This window comes from Acomys russatus, chromosome X (genome assembly GCF_903995435.1).
Source record: "Acomys russatus chromosome X, mAcoRus1.1, whole genome shotgun sequence".
Taxonomy (NCBI): Eukaryota; Metazoa; Chordata; class Mammalia; order Rodentia; family Muridae; genus Acomys; species Acomys russatus.
In genome coordinates this window covers 81,825,538-81,852,044 of record NC_067169.1, presented here as the reverse complement: position 1 = coordinate 81,852,044, position 26,507 = coordinate 81,825,538, and the positions used below count along the sequence as shown (strand labels likewise).

Sequence of the window (26,507 nt, the reverse complement as noted above, 5' to 3'; positions counted from 1 at the left end):
TAAAGGGAAAAGAACGTTATAGCTAGTGAGTGGATTTGAGCCATATGATGAAAGGACCTGGTATATGTAGGGAGCAGTGAGAAGGTCTGTGTGGTAGTGAAACAGGGTATGGCAAGGAATGATGTCTGATACCCGAAAGGGAAATAAAGCTAGAGTGTGATGAATCTTTAGACTGAACTCTAAAGAGGTACAAAATATATATACATAAACAGTATGTGTTTTAACCATAAAGAATTTATCTAGCAGATATTTGTATTCTCTGTGGTGGAAGGCACACAGAGAGGGTTTAAGAAATGGTTCCTAGCCTTGTACTAGTCAGCTTGGAGATGTTCACGTGTACCTTTTAGCAGGAATGCTAGATCTAGTGGCTCTCAGTGCCACAGAAGTTCAGAGTTTTATTGGTATGACTGAGGAAGGCCTCTCAAAAGAGGTAAGATTTAAATATTCTTTTAAGCTTACTTATTAGACCGGAGAGGAAATGGCATTTCAGTTGCAGTAATTGCTGTGAGCACTGTTAATTGAGTGCATTTTAAGAGATCAGCTTGAAAAGGTAGCTCAAAATTTTTGCCTCTTATTGTTGATATTACAAAGATATATGGAGTTGATTTTTTCAGTTAGTGCGCTATGAATTTAGTAAGATGACAAAAAATGCATTTGGAAATGACTAATGTGACCAGGAAACGGAATTAGAGAGAGAAGAAAGAGAATAGCATCAAAGTCATTGAGTTATCAATATCTAGACTGGAAAGACAACAGTGGAACTGAGAGATGGAATCAGTTGGACATGATATGACGAAGGAAGACTTGATAAAACCTGTTGGCTGAGAATGAAGGAAGAGAGGAATATGGCAAGATAACTCAGATATTTCAAGGCTGTGTAAGTTAACAGTTGGTAAAATGAAGTCTTCAGGGCCCATTCCGAGGAAGGAAGGTGTGTTCCATTTGAACAGGCTGAATTTGTGAGCGTGGTGGGATTAGCCAAAATGAGATAGTGACGCTGAGGAGAGAGCTCAGAAGTGGGTCTACGGAGCCAGGACTCATCACTGCTTCGACTTGATGTTAAAGTCATGTGAGTAATGGAATGGTGTGTTAAAGACAGGCTATACTGCTGGTAGAGCTGTGGTGAAGGATAGAAAGAACAAATGAACAGCTTTCTGTGGAGAGATACGGCATACTATATGAGAACACAGGCTCTAGAAGCAGACTGCCTGGGAAACGCCTGCCTGCCTTTCCCCCCGCCCCCCCTTACTAGCTGTGCAGTGGTGATCACTTTACTTGTCTGTGTACTTCAGTTACTTCCTCTGTGAATTGAGAATATCCATAGTAGCTGTGCTGTGGCCTTTGTTAGGAGGATTAAATGAGGTAATACGTGGAGATCAGAGCAGTGCCTCGTGTTGGGGTGGGGGGTGGGAGTTTGTGTGTGTGTCTCTGTTCTGTTTCCTATCTTTGAAACTCCTTGCTTTAAACCTTCACAGCATACCACAGTGCAGACAAGTACATGATCTCAATGAAGAGGAAGATAAAATTAGGCACAAAAGGCAAGTCGAGAGTTTTCTTACAGTGTTAGCTCTAGGAATGTAAACTAGGGTCCCAGGCTTCTAAGTTGAGCACTTGTTTAATTCCATATTCACTATATGATAATGTTTGTAGGAAATGATCCTGATATGAAATGAAATATTGAAGAGAAGAGGCAGTAGAAGTTGTCAAGATTTTACATTTAGTTTTGTTTTTACTTCTATAGCTTTAATGTACCAGACATACATTGACCTTGCTGAATTTTAGATCCCATTGCACAAATAACTCTGAATATCATTAGTCAATATAACTATTGGTGATGATGATAATAATTATATCAAAATTAGCATTTTATTTTGAAATGAATTTACACTAAAATTGCATGGGGCCTTTCTGGTGTACACTTCTGTAAATTGTAAATCATGTCGATTTCATGTACCCACCATCACAGTCAAGAGGAAACAGCTCCATCACTCAGGCAAGCTCTCCTCATACTATCCCCTTTAGAGTCACTCCCATTGCTCGCCCCAAGTTCCTTGCACTCACTCAGCTTCATTACTTCTGCTCTATCTTTTAGAGACTGTCATATGAATGGAACCATGCAGTGTGTAACATTGTGAGGCTGGCTTCTTTCACTCAGCATAATGCTTTTGAGCACATCCAAGTTATTGTTTATATCAATACCTCATTCATTTTTGTGGAGTCCCATTTCATTGTGTGGATAGGATATTCCATATCCATTCATGTATTGAAGTGGATTTGGGTTTTCCAGGTTATGGTCTTTATGAATGATGTTGATATTAACATTCTTGTGCAGGTTTTTGTGTGAACATAAGTTTTTATTTCTCTAAGGTAAATATCTAGAAGTGGGATTACTGGGTCATATGGTAAGTGCACATTTAACTTTATATGAAACCGCCAAACCATTTTCCAGAATGGCTGTACCATTTTGCATTCCTACCAATGGTGTATGAGAGTTCACTTGCTCTACATCTTTGTCAGCATTCAGTATTGTCAGTATTTATTGTGATTGTTCTGATAGGTGTGAAGTGATGCCTCCCTGTTGTTTTAATGTGCCTTTTCTTAATGGCTAATGATGCTGAGCATCTCTCCATTTGCTTTCGTGCCATCATTGTATCTTGTTTGTTAAAGTTTCTGATCACATCTTTGTCATGTTATCATTGGATTGTTTTTCCTTCTGGATGACTTTTGCAATTCCTTTATATATGCTAAACACAGTCCTCCATCGGATGTGCGCTTTACAAACGTTTTTTCACAGTCTGGAGCTTGTCATTTAATTCTCTTAGCAGTATGTTTTTAATTGTGTTAAAATATATATAACATAAAATTCACTGTTGTAACCATTTTAAAGTATTTGCTTCTGTGGTGTTAAGTATATTCACATTGTCCTGTAACTATTACCACTGTCCATCTCCAGAGCTTTTAAAGTTACACACATTAAAAGCTGCTTTATCTTACCTCACACCCCTGCCTTCTAGAACCTCCATTCTACTTCTTGTGAATTTGACTACACAATGTACCTCATATAAATAGAATCATGCAATATTTATCCTTGATGATTGGAGTATTTTACTTAGCGTAAATGTCTTCATTGCTGATTCATATTATAGCATGTGTCAGAATTCCATTCCTTTTTTAAGGCTGCATATATTCCATTGTATATAGATACTGCTTTGTTTAATCAATTCATTCATCAGTGGACACTTCAACTACTTCCATTTTATAGATGTTGTGAGTAATTCTGATGTGAACATTGGTGTACAAATGTTTGATATTTGATTTCAGTTCTTTATGTACATATATAGAAGTGGAATTGCTGGATCTTATAATAATTATTATACTTACTTTTTGATGACCCTCCCTACTGTTTTCTATATAGACTGCCATTTTGCATTCCTACCAGTAATGCACAAAAGTTCCAGTTTCTCTATCTAAATTCGCAGGAACACATGTTATTTTGGGGGGAGTGACTCTTTTTGGATAATTGCCACTTTAAAAGGCATGACTTATCTCGTTATAGTTTTGATTTGCATTTTCCTACCTAATGCTGCTGTATATTTTTCCTATACTATTTGACCATGTATCGTTTATAAATAGATATCCATTCAAGTATCTAGATATTAATTACATGATTTGTAAATATTTTCTTTTGTTATAGATCTGCTTTTTACTTTTCATAGTAGTCTTTAATGCAGAGTTGTGTAATTTTTCTTCTGTTTTGTTTTGAGACAGGGTTTCTCTGTGTATGTAACCCTGGTTGTCCTGAACTCTGTAGACCAGGCTGCCCTTGAATTCACAGGGATCTCTCTGTCTCTGTCTCCTAAGTACTGGAATTAAAGGTGTGAGCTGCCACCACCCAGCTATTTTTTTTCTTCCTTTATCTGTGCTTTTGTTAGCATATCTAAGAAGTCATGGCCAATCCAATATCAAGGAGCACTTCCTCTTTGTTACCATCTGAGCTGTTATAGTTTGTTGTGTTGTTTAGGTCTTTGATCCATTTTGAGTTAAAATTTTGCATATGGGATAAGATAAGGATCCAAGTTCATAGTACACTAGCTGCTATTCAATTTTTACAGGACCATTTTATTTTATTTTATTTTATTTTATTTTTGGTTTTTTGAGACAGGGTTTCTCTGTGTAGCCTTGGCTTTCCTGGACTCCCTTTGTAGACCAGGTTGGCCTTGAACTCAGAGATCCACCTGCCTCTGCCTCCCCAGTGCTGGGATTACAGTGTGTCACTGCATCTGGCTGCACAGGACCATTTTTTTTAAGACTGTTCTTTCTGTATGGAATGATCTTACTGTTCTGTTCAAAGATCATTTATAATATGCATGAAACTTTATTTCCAGGCTCTTTCATGGTCTATGTGTCTGGCTTTATGCCAATAGCATGCTGTCTTGTTTTGTTTGAGACACAGTTTCTCCATATAGCCCTGGCTCTCCTGGAACTTACTCTATAGACCAGGCTGGCTTCAAACTCACAGATAACTACCTGCTTTTGCCTCCCAAGTGCTGGGATTAAAGGTGTGTGTCACCATGCTTGGCATGTAGAGTGCTCTTTTAATTTTTGTAGTAAGTTTTGAAATCAGGAAGTAACAGTATGTATTACTTAGGCCATTTTCCACACTGTCTTGGTTATTTGTGTAGTCCCCTAAGATTCCATGTGGATTTTAGAATAGAATGTTTTATTTCTACAAAATTATGTGGTTGACATTTAGTAGGGAGTGAAGAAAGCTTTGGCTAATGTCCATTCCTTAACAGTATCAAGTCTTCTAAATGATCATGAGTGCTTATTTGTTATTTATGTATCTTTTGATTTTTTTTAGTTCTTTTAAAAAATTTTTTTATTAATTTATTCTTGTTACATCTCAATGGTTATCCCATCCCTTGTATCTTCCCATTCTTCCCTCCCTCCCATTTTCCCCTTATTACCCTCCCCTGTGTCTGTGACTGAGGGGGACTTCTTCCCCCTGTATATGCTCATAGGATATCAAGTCTCTTCTTGGCTGCCTGCTATCCTTCCTCTGAGTGCCACCAGGTCTCCCCCTTCCAGGGGACATGGTCAAATATGAGGCACCAGAGTACGTGTGAAAGTCATACCCCACTCTCCAGTCATCTGTGGAGAATGTTCTGCCCATTGGCTAGATCTGGGTAGGGGTTTAAAGTTTACCACCTGTATTGTCCTTGGCTGGTGCCTTAGTTTGAGCGGGACCCCTGGGCCCAAATCTGCCTATCATATTGTTCTACTTGTAGATTTCTAGGACCCTCTGTATCCTTTTATTTTGCTGTTCTCCCATGCGTCTCTCATTTAGAGTCCCAATAGGATGTCCTCCCCTCTGTCCCAGTTTCCTGGTAAGTGAAGGCTTTCGTGGGACATGCCCCTTGGGCTAGTATGCAGATATAAGTGAGTATATACCATTTGACTCTTTCTGCTTCTGGGTTAACTCACTCATTATGATCATTTCTAGCTCAATCCATTTATCCACAAATTTCGGGAATTCCTTGTTTTTAATGGCTGAGTAGTATTCCATAGTGTAAATGTACCACAGTTTCTTTATCCACTCTTCTACTGAGGGACACTTAGGCTGTTTCCATGTTCTGGCGATTATGAATAAGGCTGCTATGAACATGGTTGAGCAAATTTTCTTGTTGTGTGCTGCTTTTTTAGTTCTTTCAACTATGTTTTCAAGCTTTCAATGTACAGGTCTTCCACCTCAGAGAAAATGCTTTCAACTCTTATCCAATTTATCACTTGCTTTTTTCATGGACATGTTAAGTGATGTGTGTGTGGACATACATCTTTGTACGAATTAAGAAATCTGCCTGATACCTGGTGATATCAAAGACTTTTTCTGGTCTTTTCTTGTGGTTATACATTTTATATGTAGACCTGTAATCCATTTGACGTGATATTTTTATATATGAGATCTAGAGTGAGATTGACTTTTCTTGCCTAGGAATCCTTTAGCTGTTCAAAGGAGTATCCTCTTCCCTACTTACTTACCTTTATATTTTTTTCAGAAATTATTTGGCCATATTTATGTGTTAATAGTTAAAAATACAATAGTAGCAAAAGACAGAAATTTTGTCACCAAGAGAAGAAAAAGTAAAAATAGCCATTCACCACTTTTATTTAAAATGGAATAAAGGTAGAAAATTAATATCAGTAAGACAGGAAATTTATAAATATGCAAAAAATACATCAGGCTACCAGATAATGAGTGGATCAAAACTAAATCCTGCCAGGCATGACGACGGCACACCCCTTTAATCCCAGTGCTCAGGAGGCAGAGACAAGTGGATCTCTGTGAGTTTGAGGCTAACCTAGTCTCAACAGTGAGTCTGGGCATGGTGGTGCACGCCTTTAATCCCAGCACTCAGGAGACAGAGGCAGGCAGATCTCTGTGAGTTTGAGGCTAGCCTGGTTTACAGAGTGAGTCTAGGATAGCCAAGGCTACACACAGACACCCTGTCTCTAAAAAAACCAAAAGAAAAAAAAAAAAAGAAAAAAAAGAGTGAGTCCAGGACAGCCAGGGGGGGGGGGTAGTACACAAAGAAACCCTGTGTTCAACAACCAAAAACAAACAAACAAAACTAAGTCCCATTTGCCTTCAAATTCATGATTCTCTGTGTGTGTGTGTGTGTGTGTGTGTGTGTGTGTGTGTGTGTACATTTGTTCATACACAAACCTCCTCAGTCCACTTAGTGTTGCCAACATTTATATAGAAACATTAATCAATATATGAGTGTGTGTGTGTGTGTGTGTGTGTGTGTGCGCGTGCGCGCGCGCACACGCAAAACCTACCCAGCCCATTTAATGTTACAAAGGATTGGCATGTCACCTGGTGGTTTTATCATACAGGTCTGTTTAGGCAGCCATATTATTGCAACTTATGGGTACAGCTTCTCATGCCTTTTTGATTGAGGTTTTAATTTGCTTATTTTAAAGTATTAGGTTATGTAGATAAGATGATAGGTGAGAACTTTTGGTTCACAGCTTTTGTTTCCTTTAGCACATTGAAGATACCATCTTACTGCTCCTAGCCTCTGTGGTTTCTGATAAGTCAGTTGTTAATTTTACATGAATCTCTTTCTAGGATGAGTCTCTTCTCTTGAGTTGCTGTTTTAAAGATTCCTTCTTGGTCTGGAGAGATAGCTTAATCAATAAAGTGCTTGCCATGTAAACATGAGAACTTGAGTTCAAACCCCAGAACCCACTTAAAGAAGCTCAGCATAGTGACATGTGCTTGCAATCCTGGGTCTGAAGATGCAAAGACAGGTGGATCCCTGAGTCTTACTACCTTGCCAACCTAGGCTGCTTGGAGAGTTCCAAGCCAATGAGAGATCCTGTCTCAAAAAGCAAAGTGGATCGCTCCTGAGGCTCATCAATGAGTTTGTGCTCTGTGCTATATGTGCATGGTCACTTATGTGCATATACAAACTTCTGTATCACATGCACCCTCCCCACAAACCCATACATGTGCATGTGCACATGTACACACACACACACACACACACACACACACACACACACACACACACACACACATTTTGCATTCTGCTTTGGCGGTTTGGATGTATATATCTAGGTGTATCTCTCTCTGAGTTTATTCTACTTTGATTCTGTTGAGCTTTATTGATGTGTAATGTTTTTCATCAGGTGGAGATGTTACTAGCCATTGCTTCTTCAAATGTTTTTTCTGCCCCCCTTTGAACTTCCGTGACTCCTGTGATCTTTTGTGCTATCTGAGAGGGTTAATCATTTGCTTCATCTTCGGAGGCTATTGATTTTTCCTTGTCCTTATTTGTTTTTCTTTCCCAGACTGGATTATTGTCCTATGAGTAGACAGTGATGTTCTCTTCACGTTTGCGGAGTCTCAAACCCGTTTTTAATGAAGTGTTCCCAACAGTTACTCTATGTGCAACTCCAGAGTCTACTAGGGCCTGTTTTTTTCATTTCCCTACTTATTTTTAGTCTCTGTTTTATCAGATAGTTGGACTTTTCCCTCTTTCAGTTGTTTAAAGAACTTAGAATAACTTAAAATATTTTGTCTAGTTAGCCTAACACACTTCTGTTGATTTTCTCTTCCTGTGTATGGGCCATATTTTCTTTCTTTATAATATGTTGTATTTTTGGATATTAGAGAGTTAAAATAGTAAAATGTAGTTAGTCTGAAAATCAATCTACCGTCATCACTACCCCATCGATATATTGATGCCATTGTTTAGTAATTTTCCTTTGTATTTAACTCTAAAAATTGTCTTCTCTCTGCCTCCTTAACAAAATAATCTTCTAATGATTGAAGGGAATTTCCTTAAATGTCTTGAATCAGATTGTCTATCATCATTTGCTTAAGGGTCCATGTGTATGTAGCTTGGAGCACTTCAAAACACAAATGCTTGTTTGATATCACATGCTACTCATGCTAAGCCTTAGTGTCAGCCCCAAGTGACATATTAGAGTCTTCTCAGATCCCAGTTGTCCTGTGTGTGTGGTCATTGCCTTCCACATTCTTGGGAACACATCTGAGCATTTCAAAACTTGTTTTTCTTTTTAGGTTTCTAACTTTTTAATTTATATATTCCTTGAAAAATTCATACATGTATTCAGTATATTTTAATCATAGCCACCCCTCAGTACTTCCCCTCCTATCCTTCCTGTACTCCTTCCTTGCATCTTCCTCTTCCCATCTTCATGCCCTCGTTTTTGAATAACCTCATTGAATCTGATTGCTGCTGCTCATATGTGCATGGATATAGAGCTGTGTGCTACAGCATAGGCAGCCTACTCGAAGCCACACCCTTTAAGAAAAGTGACTTTCCCTCCCCTAACAGCCATTATAAGTGCCCATAACTCCTCAGCTTGGGATGGGAGCTCATGTTCCCATTCTCCCCCATACTGGAATGTTGGCTGTCTTTTTGTTGGCCCCTTGTTAGTCTCTACTGCTAATTCCATCTCAAGCAGATGTACTGTATACAACTCTCATTGATTTTTTTGACAGATGCCCTAAGGATGAACTGTTCATACAGTGCAGGATATCCGTCACATCAAAGAGAAGTCCTCAGAATGTAGCATGTAGCTTTCCCATGAGGTGCCAGGCACATGAAATAGTTCAGATTCTCTGATAGGCTTTTTAAAAAAATGCTCTAGAAAAAAAAATGCTCTAGAAATGTTCAGCTCCTCTTGGGTCAGCTACCATGCTGGCTTACAGCTTCTATAATGGCAGGAATGTTGTTTTGTTTCTTTAGGGCTGTGGAGCTGGAGGGAAGGGATTATGGACACTTGAAATGCTACAAACCTTACTAATCTTACTTTTTTTAAAAAAACCCTGCTCTGTTTTTTATTGCAAGCATTTAATTTTCCTTCAAAATTGATTTTGACTTTTTTTTTTGCCAATGTTCTTTTTGCTTTTAGGATACAGTTTTTTAGATATTTTCACTCTAGCATTCCAGAATTGCTTTCTTGCCATCATCTTACCTCTATCCTATTTATATTATTACATTTGGGAAAGAGTGAGCTTTTATGGCATGGAGTTTGGGTCATTTTTCCACTTTATTGAGTTAGCATTTACTGCATACCATAAAACTCATTCCTTAAGTGCACAATTCAGTGATTTGTAGTAAATGTATAGAGCACATCAACCATAACAACAGTGTAGTTTTAGGATATTTCCCTCACCTCAAAGACTGCCATCAGTCCTTGTTTATACTCCTATCCTGGACAGCCACTGAGAAAATATCATTCCTATGGCTTTACCTATTTGGGACATTTTATATAAATGATTTATGTACTAAGTGGTGCTCTCTACCTTAATGTAATGTTTTCATTGTGTCTAGAACTTTATGTCTAGAACTAGTTTTTTCCAGTGTTTCTGGAGAGATTCTGTATGCATGCTGAGAACATCATCGGCCCTTACCCATGTACTTTGCAATCTCAGCTTCCATTTCTTTCTTTAAAAAAAAAAAAAGATTTATTTATTTACTTTACATATATGAGTGCTCTATCTGCATGTCCACCCGCAGGCCAGAAGAGGGCATCAGATCCCTGTATAAACAGCTGGCTGTGAGCCACCATGTGGTTGCTGGGAATTGAACTCAGGACCTCTGGAAGAGCAAACAGTGCTCTTAACAGCTGAGCCATCTCTCCAGCCCCAGCTTCCATTTCTTGTTTGCACAAAGCCTCATGGTTACTCAAAAGTGACACCACATGGCTTTTTTGGGTCTTTCCTGAGCATGCGCGAACCTAAGTCTGTGGATAGGCTATATACGTGTATGGATATGTAGGCCTATACATATGCTAGATGGTTTTTGCTTGGATTTTGCCTTTTTAAAGCTTTTTATTAACCCATATTTTCTACCTCGGATATCTGTGAAATTCAGCAATTTCCTATGAACATTTTTGCCAAAAGTTCCCTAGAATAAATAGTTGTTACCAGTTTCTGAGCTTTGAGTTTGCCCAGATAAAGACAGTGTCCCTTGAATTTCGCAACGGCCAACAGATGGGCCAGGTGTGACAGTTCTCTGGGTATTAGTACTTCCAAAGGGCTGCTGTCTCATTCTCTGCCCTCCCCTGGTGGCCCTGTTGCTACTTTTGGTTTTGGTTTAGGTTTTCTGGTTTCTCTCTTTCTCTCTCTCTTTTTTTTTTCCTTTCTCTCTTTGATTTCAAACCATAAGCTTTTGAGGTTAAGCACCAAAATAGGAATTGTGATAGAAGTAGGGCAGATTAAAGCACTGAAAACACTCATTCTTGTTGCAGAGATCCAGCTATTTCTAAGAAATTGTCCCCAGGTTGTTATAAGCCTTTGACTATTTCTAGAATTGTAAGAGTTGGTTCTGACAATTTTCTTCTTGCCATTTTGGAAGAGATGTTTGAAAGGTTCCTCCTCTGCTGTTTTTCTTGGCATTGTTTTAATGGCATAGCTCACAACTCTGAAGCTTGTGAATTTGATGACATGTAAGCTACTGCTTCTTAAGACTACTGTTTTTGAGGCTATGCTGATGTCTCTTTAACTCAGGGTCATATCAGTTTTCTCCTGTGTTCTAAAAGACTACAATTTTAGCTCACACACTTAAGTCTATGAACCATTTTGAATTACTTTGGCATATGATAGAGATTTACATTCATCTGATGTATGTGTTTATATATGTTTGTGTATGTGTGTATGTATGTTATGTATATGTATACATACATAAAACATACATACATAGATTATGTGTACAATTGCCATTACATATGAAAAGACTGCCATTTCACATTAAATTGTCTTGACACCATTGTAGAAAAACACAATTTTTTAACTTTTTTCTTTCTGTTTGTTTCCTTCTTGTTGTATTTGATAACAGCTACGTACAGTCCAGGCCAGCCCTGAGTTTACTGTATAGCCAAGGATAATTTGAACATTTGATCTTCTTGTCTCCACCTTTCAAGTACTGGCATTAAGCTGCTAAGTCTTATTTTTGTTGTTGTTGTTGTTTTTGTTTTGTTTTGTTTTGTTTTTTTTCAGCAATGTAATGTGTTCTGAGCGTGAGTTCTTTAGTTTCGATTCTAGGCCTTTAACCAATTAGCCAGCTGTTACTGTTTCTTATCACAATCTTCAAATGGACCATAGATTCTCGCCAGGTTTCCTAGCTCAACTTTGTGGGTTAGACAAGGTAAACTTTTTAACTGTGCTTCATGGGATAGACAGAGTAAAGGGTGTTTATTTCATCTTACCTAGAAACAGAAGCCCTAACAGCTGATACTTTGTGAAGACTTATTTATGCCAGTTACTGTAATAAACACTTTTGTTTTCAAACTGATGCATTGAGTTTTGGTAACAGCTCTATAAGATGTAACACTGTTACACATATTTTACAGATGACAAAATTGAGCTTTTGACGAGAATAAGCGACTTTCCCTAAATCACAATTGTGATTAGCTGTGCTGTCCCTTAAATATACCGACTCCAGAAAATTCAATGATGCTTTGGTCATGGCACTTATATATATGATTTCAAAAGGTCGTATCTTGGAACACGTATGTTGAAACAATCTCTTTTTTTTTTTTCAGTATGGGAGATTGAAGTTCTGCCTTCTTGTATATCAGGCATTTGCTCTGCCACTGAGCAACTCTTGAGACATACTCTCTTTTGAATTATGTAACATCATTTTAAAATCAAATTCATGGAAAAACAAAAATGTATTATTTCTAGGAATATGCTTCTGAAATTAACTCTAACATACACTCTTTGACCATGATTTTTCTGTTTTCTTAATTTTTTTCTTTTTTGAGACCGAGTCATGCTTTACAATGTTGACAGGCCTGGCACTGCTGTATAGCCCAGGCTGACCTTGAACTTTTGATATCAACTCATGTCAGCCTCTCACGTATTGAAATTATGGCATGCACTGCCTTAGCCAGCTGCAATCCTTTTCTTACTTTACCAGCTCTCAGCCTTCTCTTAGGCCTGTTATACCATGTCTTCAGTCCTGCTGATATCTCTAGTTCTTTTCCCTTTTAATTTTGTAGTCTCTCATCTCTTGCCTGGTTCCTCTTCTTGCCTGGTCTCATTCAGCTTCACCTTCAGGGGGCCATTCTCTTTGCTTTCTTGTCTGGGTGCCGTACCTCCTTAGCTAGGCCTCAACTAGTTGTCTTCCTTGAGCCTTGCAAGCTCTAGTGGAGAAAAATCATGTAACTTTTCATTTCTTAGTACTTCACGAAGTTCTTCATCTCTGGTGCCATCTAATGCACACCTTCTCTCTCTCTCCCTAGTCAGCTCTCTATTGCATTCCTTAGCACGACTATTGCAGATATTCATTCCTCTTTCCTAGTGCACTCTTTTTATTATTTTTAACAGATAGCTTTATGTACAATTTCAAAGCAGCAAGAACTTTCATCTGCTTCCTCTTCCTGCACCCTGCTAACTTTTCCTTTCTTCCCACTTCACAGAGAGATAGGGGACTATGTAGTGCTTATCTTTATACTCCAGTGCTGAATTCTCTCCTTATCTCCCAAGGGACTTCAGTAATCCCTCTTTTCCTTTGAAGACTTCAACATAATAATCGTGGCATCATTTGCCAGCTTCCCCTTGAGTACATATTTCTGTTATCTAAAGAACAGGAGAAGTGGAGGAGTGTGTGTGTGTGTGTGTGTGTGTGTGTGTGTGTGTGTGTGTGTGTGTGTGTGTCCTTCAGCATTTTAGGTTCTTGAAAAAACAAAGCACTTAGATTTTCTTCTTTCATTAGCACATAGTATACCTTTTTCTAGCCTATGGTATGTGCTGGTGCTCTGTGATGTTCTGTGACTCATGTAGACACGTCATTCCATTCTTCACCTCTGTCATCAAAATGACATTCTCCTTGTCTGTCTCTGAGTCTTTGCCTGTGGAGTACAGTAGTCATTCGATTTTGAACCCACCCTAACACAGTATGGCTTACAGTAATTTAACAACTGGTATAAATATTATATTATTAAATAATACAAGTTTGAGGTTCCAAGGAGAGATAAATTTTAGAGGTATTCTGTGCATCACAGTACATTCTGTTCTCTGCCCTCTAAAAATCTAGAGTCTTCCCAGTAATGCAATATACCTATAACCTATCCCAAACTGTATTTACATATCAACTCTAAACATCTCACATTTCATTATGCAAACCACCTGAGCCTGGCAGTGGTGGTGAACACCTTTAATCCCAGCACTTTGGAGGCAGAGGTAGATGAATCTCTAAGTTTGAGGCCAGCCTGGTCTACGGAGTGAGTTCTAGGGTGGCTAGGACTACAGAAACAGAGAAACCCAGTCTTTAAACACACCCCCCAAATAATCTAAATCAGGTGTGGATGAAGCTTTGTCTCCTACCCAGAGACGACTGTAATTGGAAAAGAAGTCATACTTTGTAATATGTATTAGTAGGGCAGTGATATGATAGACAGCCCCATTCTAAAAGGGCAAGAAAGAAGGCATAAAGAGATACTAAGCAAGTTAATCACCCAACAGGGCAAGTTTTATTCCTTAGTCACATTCTAAGCACCTCTGGCCTCTGCATTTGTGCCCTTTGCTCTTGGAGTCATCCTTTCTTCCCTTTGTCCCATGCCTGTTTCCGGCCAGGCCACCACTGGTTCTGCTGGTGCGAGGTTATCAGATGCTGTGTCAGTCTTCAGGAAGTCAAGAGATTGATGCTGTTAGACCTCAGGCTCGCTGCAAATCCTTCTCAGATAATCCTGTGTCTAACTCTGGCTCCTGCTGCTAATTGACTCTATGAGTCATACTCCCCATATCTTCAGTAAAGGTTTGCCTAGCCAGAGCCTTGGTCCCATTTTCAGAGCACACTGTCTGGATAGACGTAGGATTTTCTAGATTATCAAATGCTGGTTTCTTTCTTCTTAATAATTAAATTTTTAGTTAATATCTTTAATATTATCATTTTATTATGAGCATCAAGAAGAAACAGCCTTTACTGTCTACACTTGGGAAGTCTCAGCTACATATCCAAATTTGTCATGTACAAGGTAGTTTCCCCCCCAATAGCATGAAATCACTTCAGCCAAATATAGAGCATGCATAACAAAGAACACCTTTCCTCCAGCGCCAAGTAATGTTCACCATTTCTTCCTTAAGGCTTCTTTAGAAATAATGTTAATATTTATATCTGTAGCAACATTGTATTCATGATAAATATACACACATGCAATTATCCATACATATGCATAGGGTTACAAGTGCTTTCTCTTCTATTCACTTTTGTCTAAGCCTTTACCAGAAGCTTTAAGATCTGCCTTTCTGCCAGTGGACTCCTGAAGGAAATTTGGGCTTGTATTATGAAAACCATCAAAATTCTTCCAGCATCATTCCATTTCCCAGTCCAAAGTGTGTATTAGCTTCCTATGGTTGCCATAACAAAAGAACAGGAATATAGTGTCTCATGGGTATGGAAGGATAAAGGCAAGGAGTTGGCTAAGTTGCTTCTCTGTTAAAGCTCTGTGGGAAAATCCATTGCAGAAAGGCCTCTTTCCTAACTCCTGCTGACAAGCCTTGGCTCATAGCACTCCCATCACTGCTTCTGTTATGACATGATATTTTCCTTCATTTGCCTCCCTATAAGAACACCAGTCTTTGGACTTAGGCCCTCCCCTAATCTATTATGATTTCATCATGATTAATTATATCTGCAAAGACCTCATTCTCATTTGAACTTAAATTCTGAGGCTTTGGAATATTCTTCAATCCACTATGTTTATTACTGCCACTTCCTTGTCTCTCATTCATTTTTATGCAAACTGCATTTTTCAAGTAATAAGATTGATCATTCTCAAGAGCACTTCAAACATTGACTCAATGGGATCAATAAATAGACAGTGAAAAACTGTAAACGCCTTTGTATGCCCCTCACAAATCACAGCCCCCTTCTGTTCAGATGTAACTACTGAACTGACTTGTAATAATACTTTCTTTATATTTTTTCTTCTACCTCTATATCCATCAAAGAAACAATATTTACTTTTCTCATGTTTAAATACTCTTTCAGTCAACTGAACTGTACCTATACGGGGTCTTCCTCTTTTAATTAATATTAGTATTTGTGAGATTCATCCACATTAGAGTTTGGACCTATAGTAAATTCATTTTCACTGAAGTGTCGTATTCCTTTATATGAACATTGATCTTTTTCTATTTTGCCATAACTGGGCATTTGGGGTATTGTCATTTGGATGGAGCATCAGTATCAGTTCTGTTGCATGATGCTTGGACAGGAACCCTGGGAAGTGTACGTGAGTTTTTCAGGATTTATACCTTGGGATGGAATTAAGAGGTGATGAGTTCACAAATCCTCCACTTTAATAAATATTAACTAATATCTGTCAACATCTCAACACTCGTGGAAGATTGGTTGGGCTGTTCCATTCCTCATCCACTGGGTCTTGTTAGACACCAATCTAATAGATGTTTACTTATGTTTCCTTGTCTTCTTTATTCCCTTAATAATGGTAAGAATTAACATTATTAGTATTAGGTTTTATACTTTAGCTCTTCCTTATTCCAATGTTATTTTCTTTAACCCATTGTTTTGAACATTTTTCAGTATGAAGAAAAATTAAAAGAATACCTGATAAATATTTGAAAAAACCGTCAGGTAAAAATAGGATTTGTGTGTGTGTGTGTGTGTGTGTGTGTGTGTGTGTGTGTGTGTGTGTGTGTGTGTAGGAGTAGTTCACGTGTTTGTATGCATATGTACCATGTGTGTACCTGGCACCCATGGATACCAGAAGACATCCAGTCTCCTGGGAGTATAACTATTGGCAACTGTGAGCTTCCATGAGCATGATGGGAAACAAATACAGGTCTTCTGCAAAAGAAATAAACACCTTTAGCCACTGAGCCATCACTTTAGACTATAGGGTTTATTCTTAAATATTTTATTATATTTTCCTAAAGGCATTTTCCTATACAACCATTATATCATCCTTGAAAAATTATTGTTACTATTACAATTTTATGTAATATACATTTTATAATCAGATTTCTCATTTTATCCAGGGTATAATCATGGATCACACATTGCATTTAATTTGGTGTGTGTGTGTCTGTGTGTCTGTGTGTTGTGTTAAATACTGTTTTGTTTGCAGACATTTATACTTCTCAGGAGTTCAAATCTATGTTATTTGCTTCATTGTGTGTTTAATTTAGTATTCTAGATAATTTCTAGAAATTTTCATTTTCTAGTGCTGAGGGGCAGCTTCTCACAACTGTAGAGACCAACCATTTGAGCAGCCTTCTTTGTGAATGGGCCTTGAATTATTTGTCTGTATAATAAATGTGAAAATGACTATTCTAAATACTCTTGTGTATGTTTGTGCCTATGTCTCATATAGTCTTGGTTCAGAAATCATTTTAAACCTGTATCAAAACTGTAGCTCAGTCCCATGGATCCTTGAATTTGGTAGATCTCAGTGGTCTCCAGTTGTGTAAGCTTCAGCTTGGAAGGAGTAAGCTAGGAATGTTTAGGCATTATAGGTATTGAATATTCTATCTCCAAATCTCTAGTTATAGTGTACGGAAATTTGTATAAATCCTTATCACTATGGTTATGAATTAGTTTGTTGGTTATATGTGTTTAAAGTATCCAGTCTCTGTCTAATCATTTCAGTGTCTGTATGATACCTCTTGATAAACAAAATTCTCCATCTTTATGGAATAAAGTATTTTAATATTTTCTTCATGTTTAAGGCTTTTTGTGTTTCAGTTAATTAGTTCTCCCTAGTGAGCGTAGGGAGGTATTGTTCTCTGTTCTAAAGGTTTATTTAAGTCCTTAATCTACCTGGAACTGATTTATGTAGACATAAAGTAGAGTTCCAGTTTCTCTTTCTTTCTTTTCTTTTTTTTTTGATTTCTTTTTGTTGTTGTTGTGGTTTTTTCTTTTTTTCCTGAGACAGGGTTTCTCTGTGTAACAGCTCTAGCTGTCCTGGAACTCACTCTGTAGACCAGGCTGGCATTGAACTCACACAGATCCTCCTGCCTCTACCTCCCAAGTGCTGGAATTAAAGGCATGAGCCACCACTGCCCGGCCTCAAATAGATATTCTAACCAACACCCAAAGTCTATACAGTGACCAGTAAGTAAGAATAGGCCTTCTGAAACTGTGGAGCTTCACATAGAATTTATACTTTCTCTATCAAACATATTCTATGTAATTACTCAGCACCAAAAGTATTCTTTAGTGACTGTTTGTTCATGCCTTTGTCCATTTCTATATTGGTGGGATATTGGTATTTTTAGCATTGTATACTGAGATTTCTTTGTGTATTCTAAGACAAGTCCCTTACAATGCTTTCTTCTGGTCTGTAGTTTGTCTTTTCTTATATTCCTAATGGTGTCTTGAAGCACAATGTTTTTATATTAATGAAGTTCAGTTTAGAAATGTATTCTGTTATGATTTAAGCTTTGGGTATCTTAACTAAGAAATCTTTCCTGAAATCAAAGTTAAAAAAAAAAAAGTCTTCTATGTCTTCTTCTAGAATACCCACTGTTGTAGTTCTTATACTTAGATCTATTTATTATGTATGGAAAACTGTTTATATGATCTAAATCCTTAATTTCATGTGAAGATTTCCAACTAATTAACACTATCATACAAAGACTCATTTTCCCATTGAATTTCCTTATACAGTTTTGTTCCTTTGATCCATATCTCTGCTTTTGTTTGAAATCCCTAGTAGACCTTTATAGTAAGTTTGACAATGAAGAGTAATACATCCAACTTTATGTCTTCTATGCTAGGTCTTTTGTATCCATGCAAATTTTGGTAACAGCTGTTGGTTTTTTTTTCTACAAAAATGCTGGAACTTAATGGAGAGTGGATTGAGTCTATCATTTAATTTAGAAAATAATGTCATTTTTAAGAGACAGTTTCCTCTAGTCTATGAACACAGAACACTTCTTCCTTTATTCAAACCATCTATAATTTAATTTAGCGATTTATATGTTATAGTGTACCAAACTATACTTCTTGTATTAAGTTTATTTCTAAGTATTGTATTCATTTAGATCCTCTTATACATAAAATCATTCTGTTTTATTTTCTGATTCTTATCTGCAAGAATACAGAAATAAGTTGAGTTTTGTGTTGATCTTATATTAGTCTAACATGATCTAATTAAACGTTTTACTGATTATTTTATTAGTTCAATGGTTTTATTATGGATAGCTTGGATTTTTCTATGCTGTTTAATTTATTTTCTAGTCTGGAAATGTTTTCTTTACTTGGTTTTGCCTTCTATTCTCCAGAATCTTCAGTACATTTTTGAATGGAAGTAATGGGAGTTAGTGTCTTCACTTTATTCCCATCTCCGCCCCCACCCCCCCACCCCTGGCTCTCATTTCTCAAGACAGGGTTTCTCTGTGTAACAGCCCTGACTCTCCTGGAACTTCTTCTGTGCACCAGGCTGGCCTCATGGTGATCCAATCCACCTGCCTTTGCCTCTTGAATGCTGGAATTAAAGGAGTGTTCCATCACGCCCAGGCCCAATCTTCTTTTAACTTAATATTTTTATTAATCCTTTGAGAATTTTAAATACTGTTAGCCTATGTTTTAATTATATTCACCCTTTACTCCATTTCTACCAGATCCACCTTTACCTCTCCACTCCCTCCTAATTTCCCTTAAAGAAAACTGACTTAATTTCCCACAGAAGCCATCAGCTGTCAGTAGCTTCTCAAGGATAGGGACTAAATGCTCTACTGCATGTCATGCTGACTGACTTGCGGCTGTTGACTGACTTGATGCTGGGCAGGTCTTATGCAGGTAGCCACAGCTGCTGGGAGTTGCTCAATACAGCGTCCTGTCGTGTCCAGAAGTCAATTTGTTTAATAAAAGGTTTATCTTATCGTGTGTGTGTGTGTGTGTGTGTGTGTGTGTGTGAGAGAGAGAGAGAGAGAGAGAGAGAGAGAGAGAGAGAGAGAGAGAGAGAGAGAGAGAGAGAGAGAGAGAGAGAGAGAGAGAGAGCGCACGCTCATGTTTTTGAAGGTGTCTATGGAAGCCAGAAGATGGGTCAGGTCCCCTTGAGCTGGACTTACAGGTAGCCTTGCACTGCCTGGCATAAGTGCTAGGAACCAAACTCAACTTCTCTGGAAGAGCAGCAAGTGTTCTCTTCAGGGAGGAACATGTGTTTTTAACCATTCATCTTAGCTCTAGGTTTTCTGTATCAGCTCTGATTGGTACATTACTTTCTTGCAGTCATTAAAATTAATTACCACATCTGGTAGACTGGCCTAAAGCAACATAGATTTCTTCTAGGATAGTTCTAAAGGACAGAAGTCCTAAGATAGAGTTGTTAAAATGGTTCTTGAGATTAGGTGAGGTTTGTTCAACTTCTGGAAACCACAAGCATTCTTTGGCTCAAGGCCCCTTCCAAACAGTATTCCAATTGCTACATATGTCATCACATTTAATATTTTTATATCTAGGTTCATGAGAGGCATTAGTCTGTGGTTTTATTTTGCTGTCCTTGTTTACTTTTGGTGACTATGTTACTAATACAATTAATTGAAACAGATTCCTTCTGCTTTCTAAGTTTTTGTGCAGGATTGGTATTAGGTATTTAGATATTTGATATAATTCACCAATGAATCCAACTGAACCTGGTTGTTTCTTTGGGATAGCTAGCTGATTAATAATTCAACCTCTTGTTAAAGGTTTTGTAAAACCTCTTTTTGAAATCTGCAATGACAATTTTTATATCTATGAATTTGTCAATACATATAAATTTTCTACCTCGATTACTTAAAGTTCTTCACAGTATTTCTATATATCCACTTTCATTTCCACAATTGGTGATGCTTCCTTTTTAGTTCATAATTTCTGTCATTTTTTTCTTCTCTTCTATTTATCTTTTGTTTTGTTTTTTGGTGTGTTAGCAAGTGATTTGTCATTTAAAATTTCCAAAGAAATCACAGGCAGACCTGGTGATAGGATGTACTTTGTATGGTATTTTATGTGCCTAGCTCTAAGTAAGTAAGCTCCACAGGAAAATCCTATCCACAGGAATGGGGTCTAGCACCATCTTATGGTGCCTGGATTGGAAGGATGTTGGCCTAAGTAGACTATTAGCCATCTAGACTTGTGCTAAGCTACTCACAATTTAGTCTCACAGCTGTAAGGGCCCACCCTGGCTAAGGTACTTCAGGGTCCATGTGTCAGTGATATACAGCAAACTACAAGTCTGCCACACTGACGTGCATGTACTAGAAGTGAGCTGCCATGAGTTAACTGGCATGGTGATAACTATGGTGCCCAAGGTTTGGGTATAGTTAGTAGAGATAGTCCCTTGGCCACTAAAGCTGATTCTAAGGTGAGTCGCATTGAGCCTCAGAGTTGCCAGCACTCATCAGTCCAGAAAGTTGGGTAAGAGGACCCCAGTTCCACACCAAGCCTAGAACTGATACAGTGGAAACTTGTATCTCCCATTTAGATGTGCAGGTCTATACCTGATGTGGGAATGCGTCTCGAGAGTATACATCTGAGCTCCGGACTATGTTTGGAGCCTTTAGTTTCTACCCAATACTGTCTTTCACTATGATGGGCTTGGCACAGAACTCTGAGACAAAGCTCTGTGCAATTTTCATGTGGACAGATAGAGTCCAGCTTTTTACTGTGCCTCCTGAGATTGGAGGAAGGGCTTTGGGAATAGCGTCTACCTCAACCAAATGGAGTTCTCATGCTGCAGTCCACAGGTACTAGCCTACAGGAAGAAGCATGCACGAGGTGTCACTATGGCAGGGCCTGGCCTTAATTCTCTCTCCAGGCTGATGTGCTTGGAGTTGGGGAAAGAATATCTTCTTGTCTTTTTCACTGCATGTTTTTTCATAGCTATTCATTATGATGTATTTTTTAGGGAAAAAATCATTAAGTGTTATCCACCAACTTTTTTTTTCCTGACTGTTCTGTTTTGTTTTGTTGAGATAGGATCTCATTCTGTAGCCTTGTCTGGTCTGAGACTCACTATATAAATCAGGCTGGCCTCAGACTCACAGAGTTCTGTGTTCCTCTGATTCCTGAGTGCTGGGATTAAAAATTTGTGCCACCCCACCTGGTTCCTCCCATCTTTCAGTTCCTAGGGTCTCTGCTTATTGATCTCTCCATGATGGTCATTGAATAAGTATTTTTATTTTTTATTTAAATATTTATTCAGATTACATCTTGATTGTTATCCCCTCACTTGTATCTTCCTGTTCCCCCCTCCCTCCCTCTTTCACCCTAGTTCCCTCCCCTAGGCCTGTGACAGAAGGGGACTCCCTCCCCCACCATATGCCCACAGCCTATCAGTTCTCATCTGGATAGCCTGCTTGCCCTTCCTCTTAGTGCCACCATTCCTCCCTACCAAGGAGAAGTCGTGAAATAGGGGGACCAGAGTTCATGTCAGAGTCAGTCCTAGCTCTCCACACAACTGTGGAGAATGTGCTGTCCCTTGGCTAGATCTGAATAGGGGGTCTAGATTTACTGCATGCATTGTCCTTGGTTGGTACAGTAGTTTGTGTAGGCCCTCCTGAATAAGTATTTTTGAGTATGTAATTTAGAATGCTCATAGAATAACAGTAGTTCTGCAGCCTCGTTGTAAATCATCATCTTCTTCTTCTTCTTCTTCTTCTTCTTCTTCTTCTTCTTCTTCTTCTTCTTCTTCTACTACTACTACTACTACTACTATTACTACTACTATTTTTTTTAAGACAGGGTTTCTCTGTGTAGCCTTGGCTGTCCTGGACTCGCTTTGTAGACCAGGCTGGCCTTGAACTCACAGAGATCTACCTGCCTCTGCCTTCTCGAGGGCTGGGATTACAGGTGTGCGCCACCACGCCCAGATATTTTATTGATTTTCAAACATCAGATTTTTTTCCCAAGGGATCTCACTCCTTATCTGAGTTGCATTTCACCGAACTCTAATGTGATCCACCACTGTTAATGTATCTATTAGTTATGTATTTTTCCTCTTTTATGGAAGATTCTCCAATCTTTTGCTCATTTTCCCCTTGGTTGCCCACATCTGTTTCTTACAGATATATATAGAATTTCATAAATTCAGTATACATGCTCTTTAACAATTGTCCATATAGTAAATATCTTATCCCATGGTTTTTCTATCTATTTACAACTTTCTTACTTCTATTTTTGGGTGTCTTGTGCCATGGCATGTGTGTAGAAGTCACAGGATAACTTTAGTTCTCTCTTTCCACACGTGGACCCCAGAGATGGAACTCAGGTCATCGGGTTTTGTGGCAAGTGCCTTTACCCACTGAGCGATTTTTTGGCACATTTTAAAAACACTTTTGATGATCGGGAATTCTTTATTTTTCTGCAGCTATATTGGGCAGTCATTTCCTTAATGATTACACCTTATGTGCCCTTTAAATATACATTTCAGTTTTGAAATGAAAATATAATTATATATTTCCCCCTCCCCTTCCTCTTGCATCCTCTTCCATGTATTTCCCCTTTGCTTTCAGTCCATGGCTCTTTTTTTCTTGAGTTCACTTTTTGTATCTTAAGAGGTAAATACTCTTATACATTGCTGGTAGAAATACAGACATAGTACAACTCCTACCAGGGGAAATTTACATATGAAAACTATGTACATTTACTCTTTGTCTCAGCAATTTCACTTCATAGAATTTATTTAAAGAAATGCTTGAAAAATACCAAATTGTGTGTGTGTTTGTGTGTGTATGTGTGTGTGTGGGTGCGCGCACGCGCACGCATGCATGCATGCGCACAGACATGCACACAAAGCTAATTTTTAGGACATGGTTCAAAACAGCATAAGACTGGGTATAAGACCATATTTTAGTGTTTTTTAGTAGGAAAGTATCTGAATAACTATTGTATATATACACACAGTGAAGTATTGTGTAACTGTAAGAAGGCAAAAAAAATAGATTTTTACATTAATATGGAATTATTTATTGAATATATTATTAAATCCAAAAAAGCAAGTTTCAGACCAGTATTTATATAAAAAGGATATAATTAATGCATTTCAGTTTTTAAAAAGAGGAAATCCTGGAACCATAAGTCAAACTTAATAAGAAATAGTACTTATGGGGAAGGGCAGGAATGAAGTGAAGGGATCAGGGAGATGGAATGCTACTTCCACGAAGGTACTCTATAACCCTTTTCACTTTAGAGCCATATAGATGTTTGTGTGATTACAGGTGAGATAAAAGCTTTCATCAAAAATGGAGAAGGGCTGGGGGATATACTTCAGTGTGGAGTGCTTGCTTAGCATGCACTAAGCCCTGGATTCATTCCACAGAATCATATGCACACAGAACTCAAGAGATAATAAATCTGTAAAATTAAAAACAACTTGAAGCAAAAAAACCCAAAACAAATGATAATCATAGTTGGTAGCATAACAACACAAAATAATTATTGAAGTGACGTTAAAGTAACACATGTCTATTACTAACAACATATACTCTAAGGACTGTATAAATATAAAATTATATTCAATCATTTTTATTGTTATTTTGTTAGTATTTTATTTTGGTTTTTTGTTTTAATTTGTTTTGTATATTTATTGTTGTTAGTATTGCTTGTGAAATTTTCAATTATGTGAGTATATTGTTAGAGAAAGCCAATAAAGCTCTTTGATAATATTATTAGGGTCTGAGGAACTAGAAATAGAGCTCAGTGGTAGAGTACTTACCTAGAAGGCAAATAGCACAAAACAACCCTCCAAACAAACAAAATTAAAAAAGATATACGTCTAAAATCAGAGTTTCAAAACTAACCTTGTCATATTAAATTTGAATTGGAAATGCTGTATAAATTTAAGATCTATTTTTTCCTATAAAATATCCCAGCTTTGTCTACTGCAAAGGTTTCGGAGCAACAGCAATGAACACGCCAAACAACAGTAGTTTCCAAGTACTTTTCTTTAAAAGGAATTAGGGATCATTGTTCAAGTCCAGGTTCAAGTTAGAAAATGTGCAAGACAAGCTTGGGACACCTATGAGTCCTAAGTGGGACAGTTTGTCCACTGCTACAAATAATCAACATATTTAACTGAAAAACCTGCATTATATAAAAATACATGATTTCATAATTATACTGAAAAATAGCCACTGGTCACCATTAGGTATTTCTAAACTAGTATTTCCTTACTCATAAATAATGAAGAAGAGATAGAGTTTCAAGCATTTATCCTGCCTTTTTTGTTCTTTGTTGTTGGTTGTTGTTGTTGTTGTTTTCAAGACAGGGTTTCTCTATATAGCTGTGACTGTCCTGAAACTTGCTTTGTAGACCAGGCTGGCCTCAAGCTCACAGCGATCTGCCTGCCTCTGCCTCCCTGAGTGCTCCGATTAAAGGTGTGTGCCACCATGCCTGGCTGCTTTTCTTATATAAACTATATTCAGGAAAACTAAAGAGTTGATTATTATGATTTTAGATTAAAATAAAAAAGGAAATAAGAGTCAGGGAAGCCCCATTTTGAAATTTATAGTAAGTTAGTAAATCTAAACAGTAATCACCAATGGACATAAAGATCATTAGGTAAAAATTGAATGAGAGTACATAATAATTGAGAGATATGACAAACACCACTTAAGTTCACTGATTAATTTCAGCATCACTAAAAATGTGCCCAGTAAACAGTATGTGCCTTTGAATATGGCACAATAGGAAATACACAACTATATATGAAAATTTTTACATGGATCTAATTAAGTCTTTACAGAAACCATGTTTAATGCAGCTTTTAGAATATTGTAAATGCTTTTTATCATTCTGGATAATCTGGTATCTAAGAGCAATTTTATATATGTTGGGAATTTGAAATGCATTAATTTGACCCAAATTGATTTTTAAAAAAAAGTAAGTACAAGTGACCAATGGCTACCATGTTAGGCTAGATTTAACTGTCAAGAAATTAAGAAATTATAAGAAAACACTTCATTAAATCTAGTTGTTCATAGAATAGATAATGGTTCTATAATATCAATGGACAGAGGAGAAAAGTTGATGAAGGGATGGGACAGAAAAATTATATAAAAGCCATAGTAGCCCAAAATGGATTTAGATTTTGATTAAATAAACATTTAAAAATCACTGAATTAAAAAAAAATCACTGAACTAATCAAGGTAATTCAAATATAACCTTGGAGTTAAGTAATACATAGGAATTACTAAGTTCATAAGTATGAAAATGCCATCCTGGTTCTGTTCTTCAAATACCTTGTGAGCTAGAGGTACGTATAATTGCATGAGCTTGAGGTTTCTGGGTGCCTTACTTACTTTGCCATGTACTGGCCTTGCTAGAGATGCACAGTTGTAAGATACACTACACATGCACACTCATGGGTGTGCTGCACATGCTCACACACACACACACACACACACACACACACACACACACAAACACATATGTATTTGCTACATAAAGACCTTTTCTAAAAGAATTTCTGTATCTGAGATCCAGAGTTTAATTTTTATTAATTTTAAAGGTTTACTGGGGAGGCTTTGTAGAACTTCCGTATCTCTTTGTCTTGATCCAGATGAACCCCCAAAGAAGAACAAAGGTGATCCCATGAACAACCTGGAAAGTTTTTACCACGAGACTATAATGAAAAAACGTCTTGAAGAGTTCCAACTTATGAGAGGTGAACCCTTTGCTTCCCACTCACTGCCCTCAGCTACATCAGTGGGTGATAGTGGCACAGCTGAGAACACATCACTACTCCAAGACAAGGGAAAACAGGCAGCACAGGGTAAAGGCCCCAGTCTCCATGTGGCAAAAGTTATTGATTTTCCACCTGAGCAATGTTGGACTGGGCCTAAGAAGCTGACGCAACCAATAGAATTTATCCCAGAAGATGAGATCCAGAGAAATCGTTTGTCAGAGGAGGAGATCCGAAACATTCCTATGTTTTCTTCATATAATCCAGGGGAACCAAACAAGGTATAGGCCAAATCAAGAAAACAACATGGGTTGTTTTCACTTTTATTTAC

General features: G+C 37.7%; 1 protein-coding gene across 2 annotated transcripts in view; it reads left to right on the top strand.

The window, feature by feature from the left end:
- Window positions 1-26,507, top strand: part of Rbm41 (RNA binding motif protein 41) — a 45,330-nt gene that overhangs the window by 6,071 nt on the left and 12,752 nt on the right. Inside the window, exons 5-6 of one of the 2 annotated variants that reach the window (XM_051141268.1) lie at window positions 1,476-1,538; window positions 26,003-26,457. In XM_051141268.1, the coding sequence (XP_050997225.1) occupies window positions 1,476-1,538; window positions 26,003-26,457 (518 nt within the window). The remainder of the gene's footprint in view (window positions 1-1,475; window positions 1,539-26,002; window positions 26,458-26,507) is intronic. The other variant, XM_051141267.1, reaches the window with a different exon arrangement.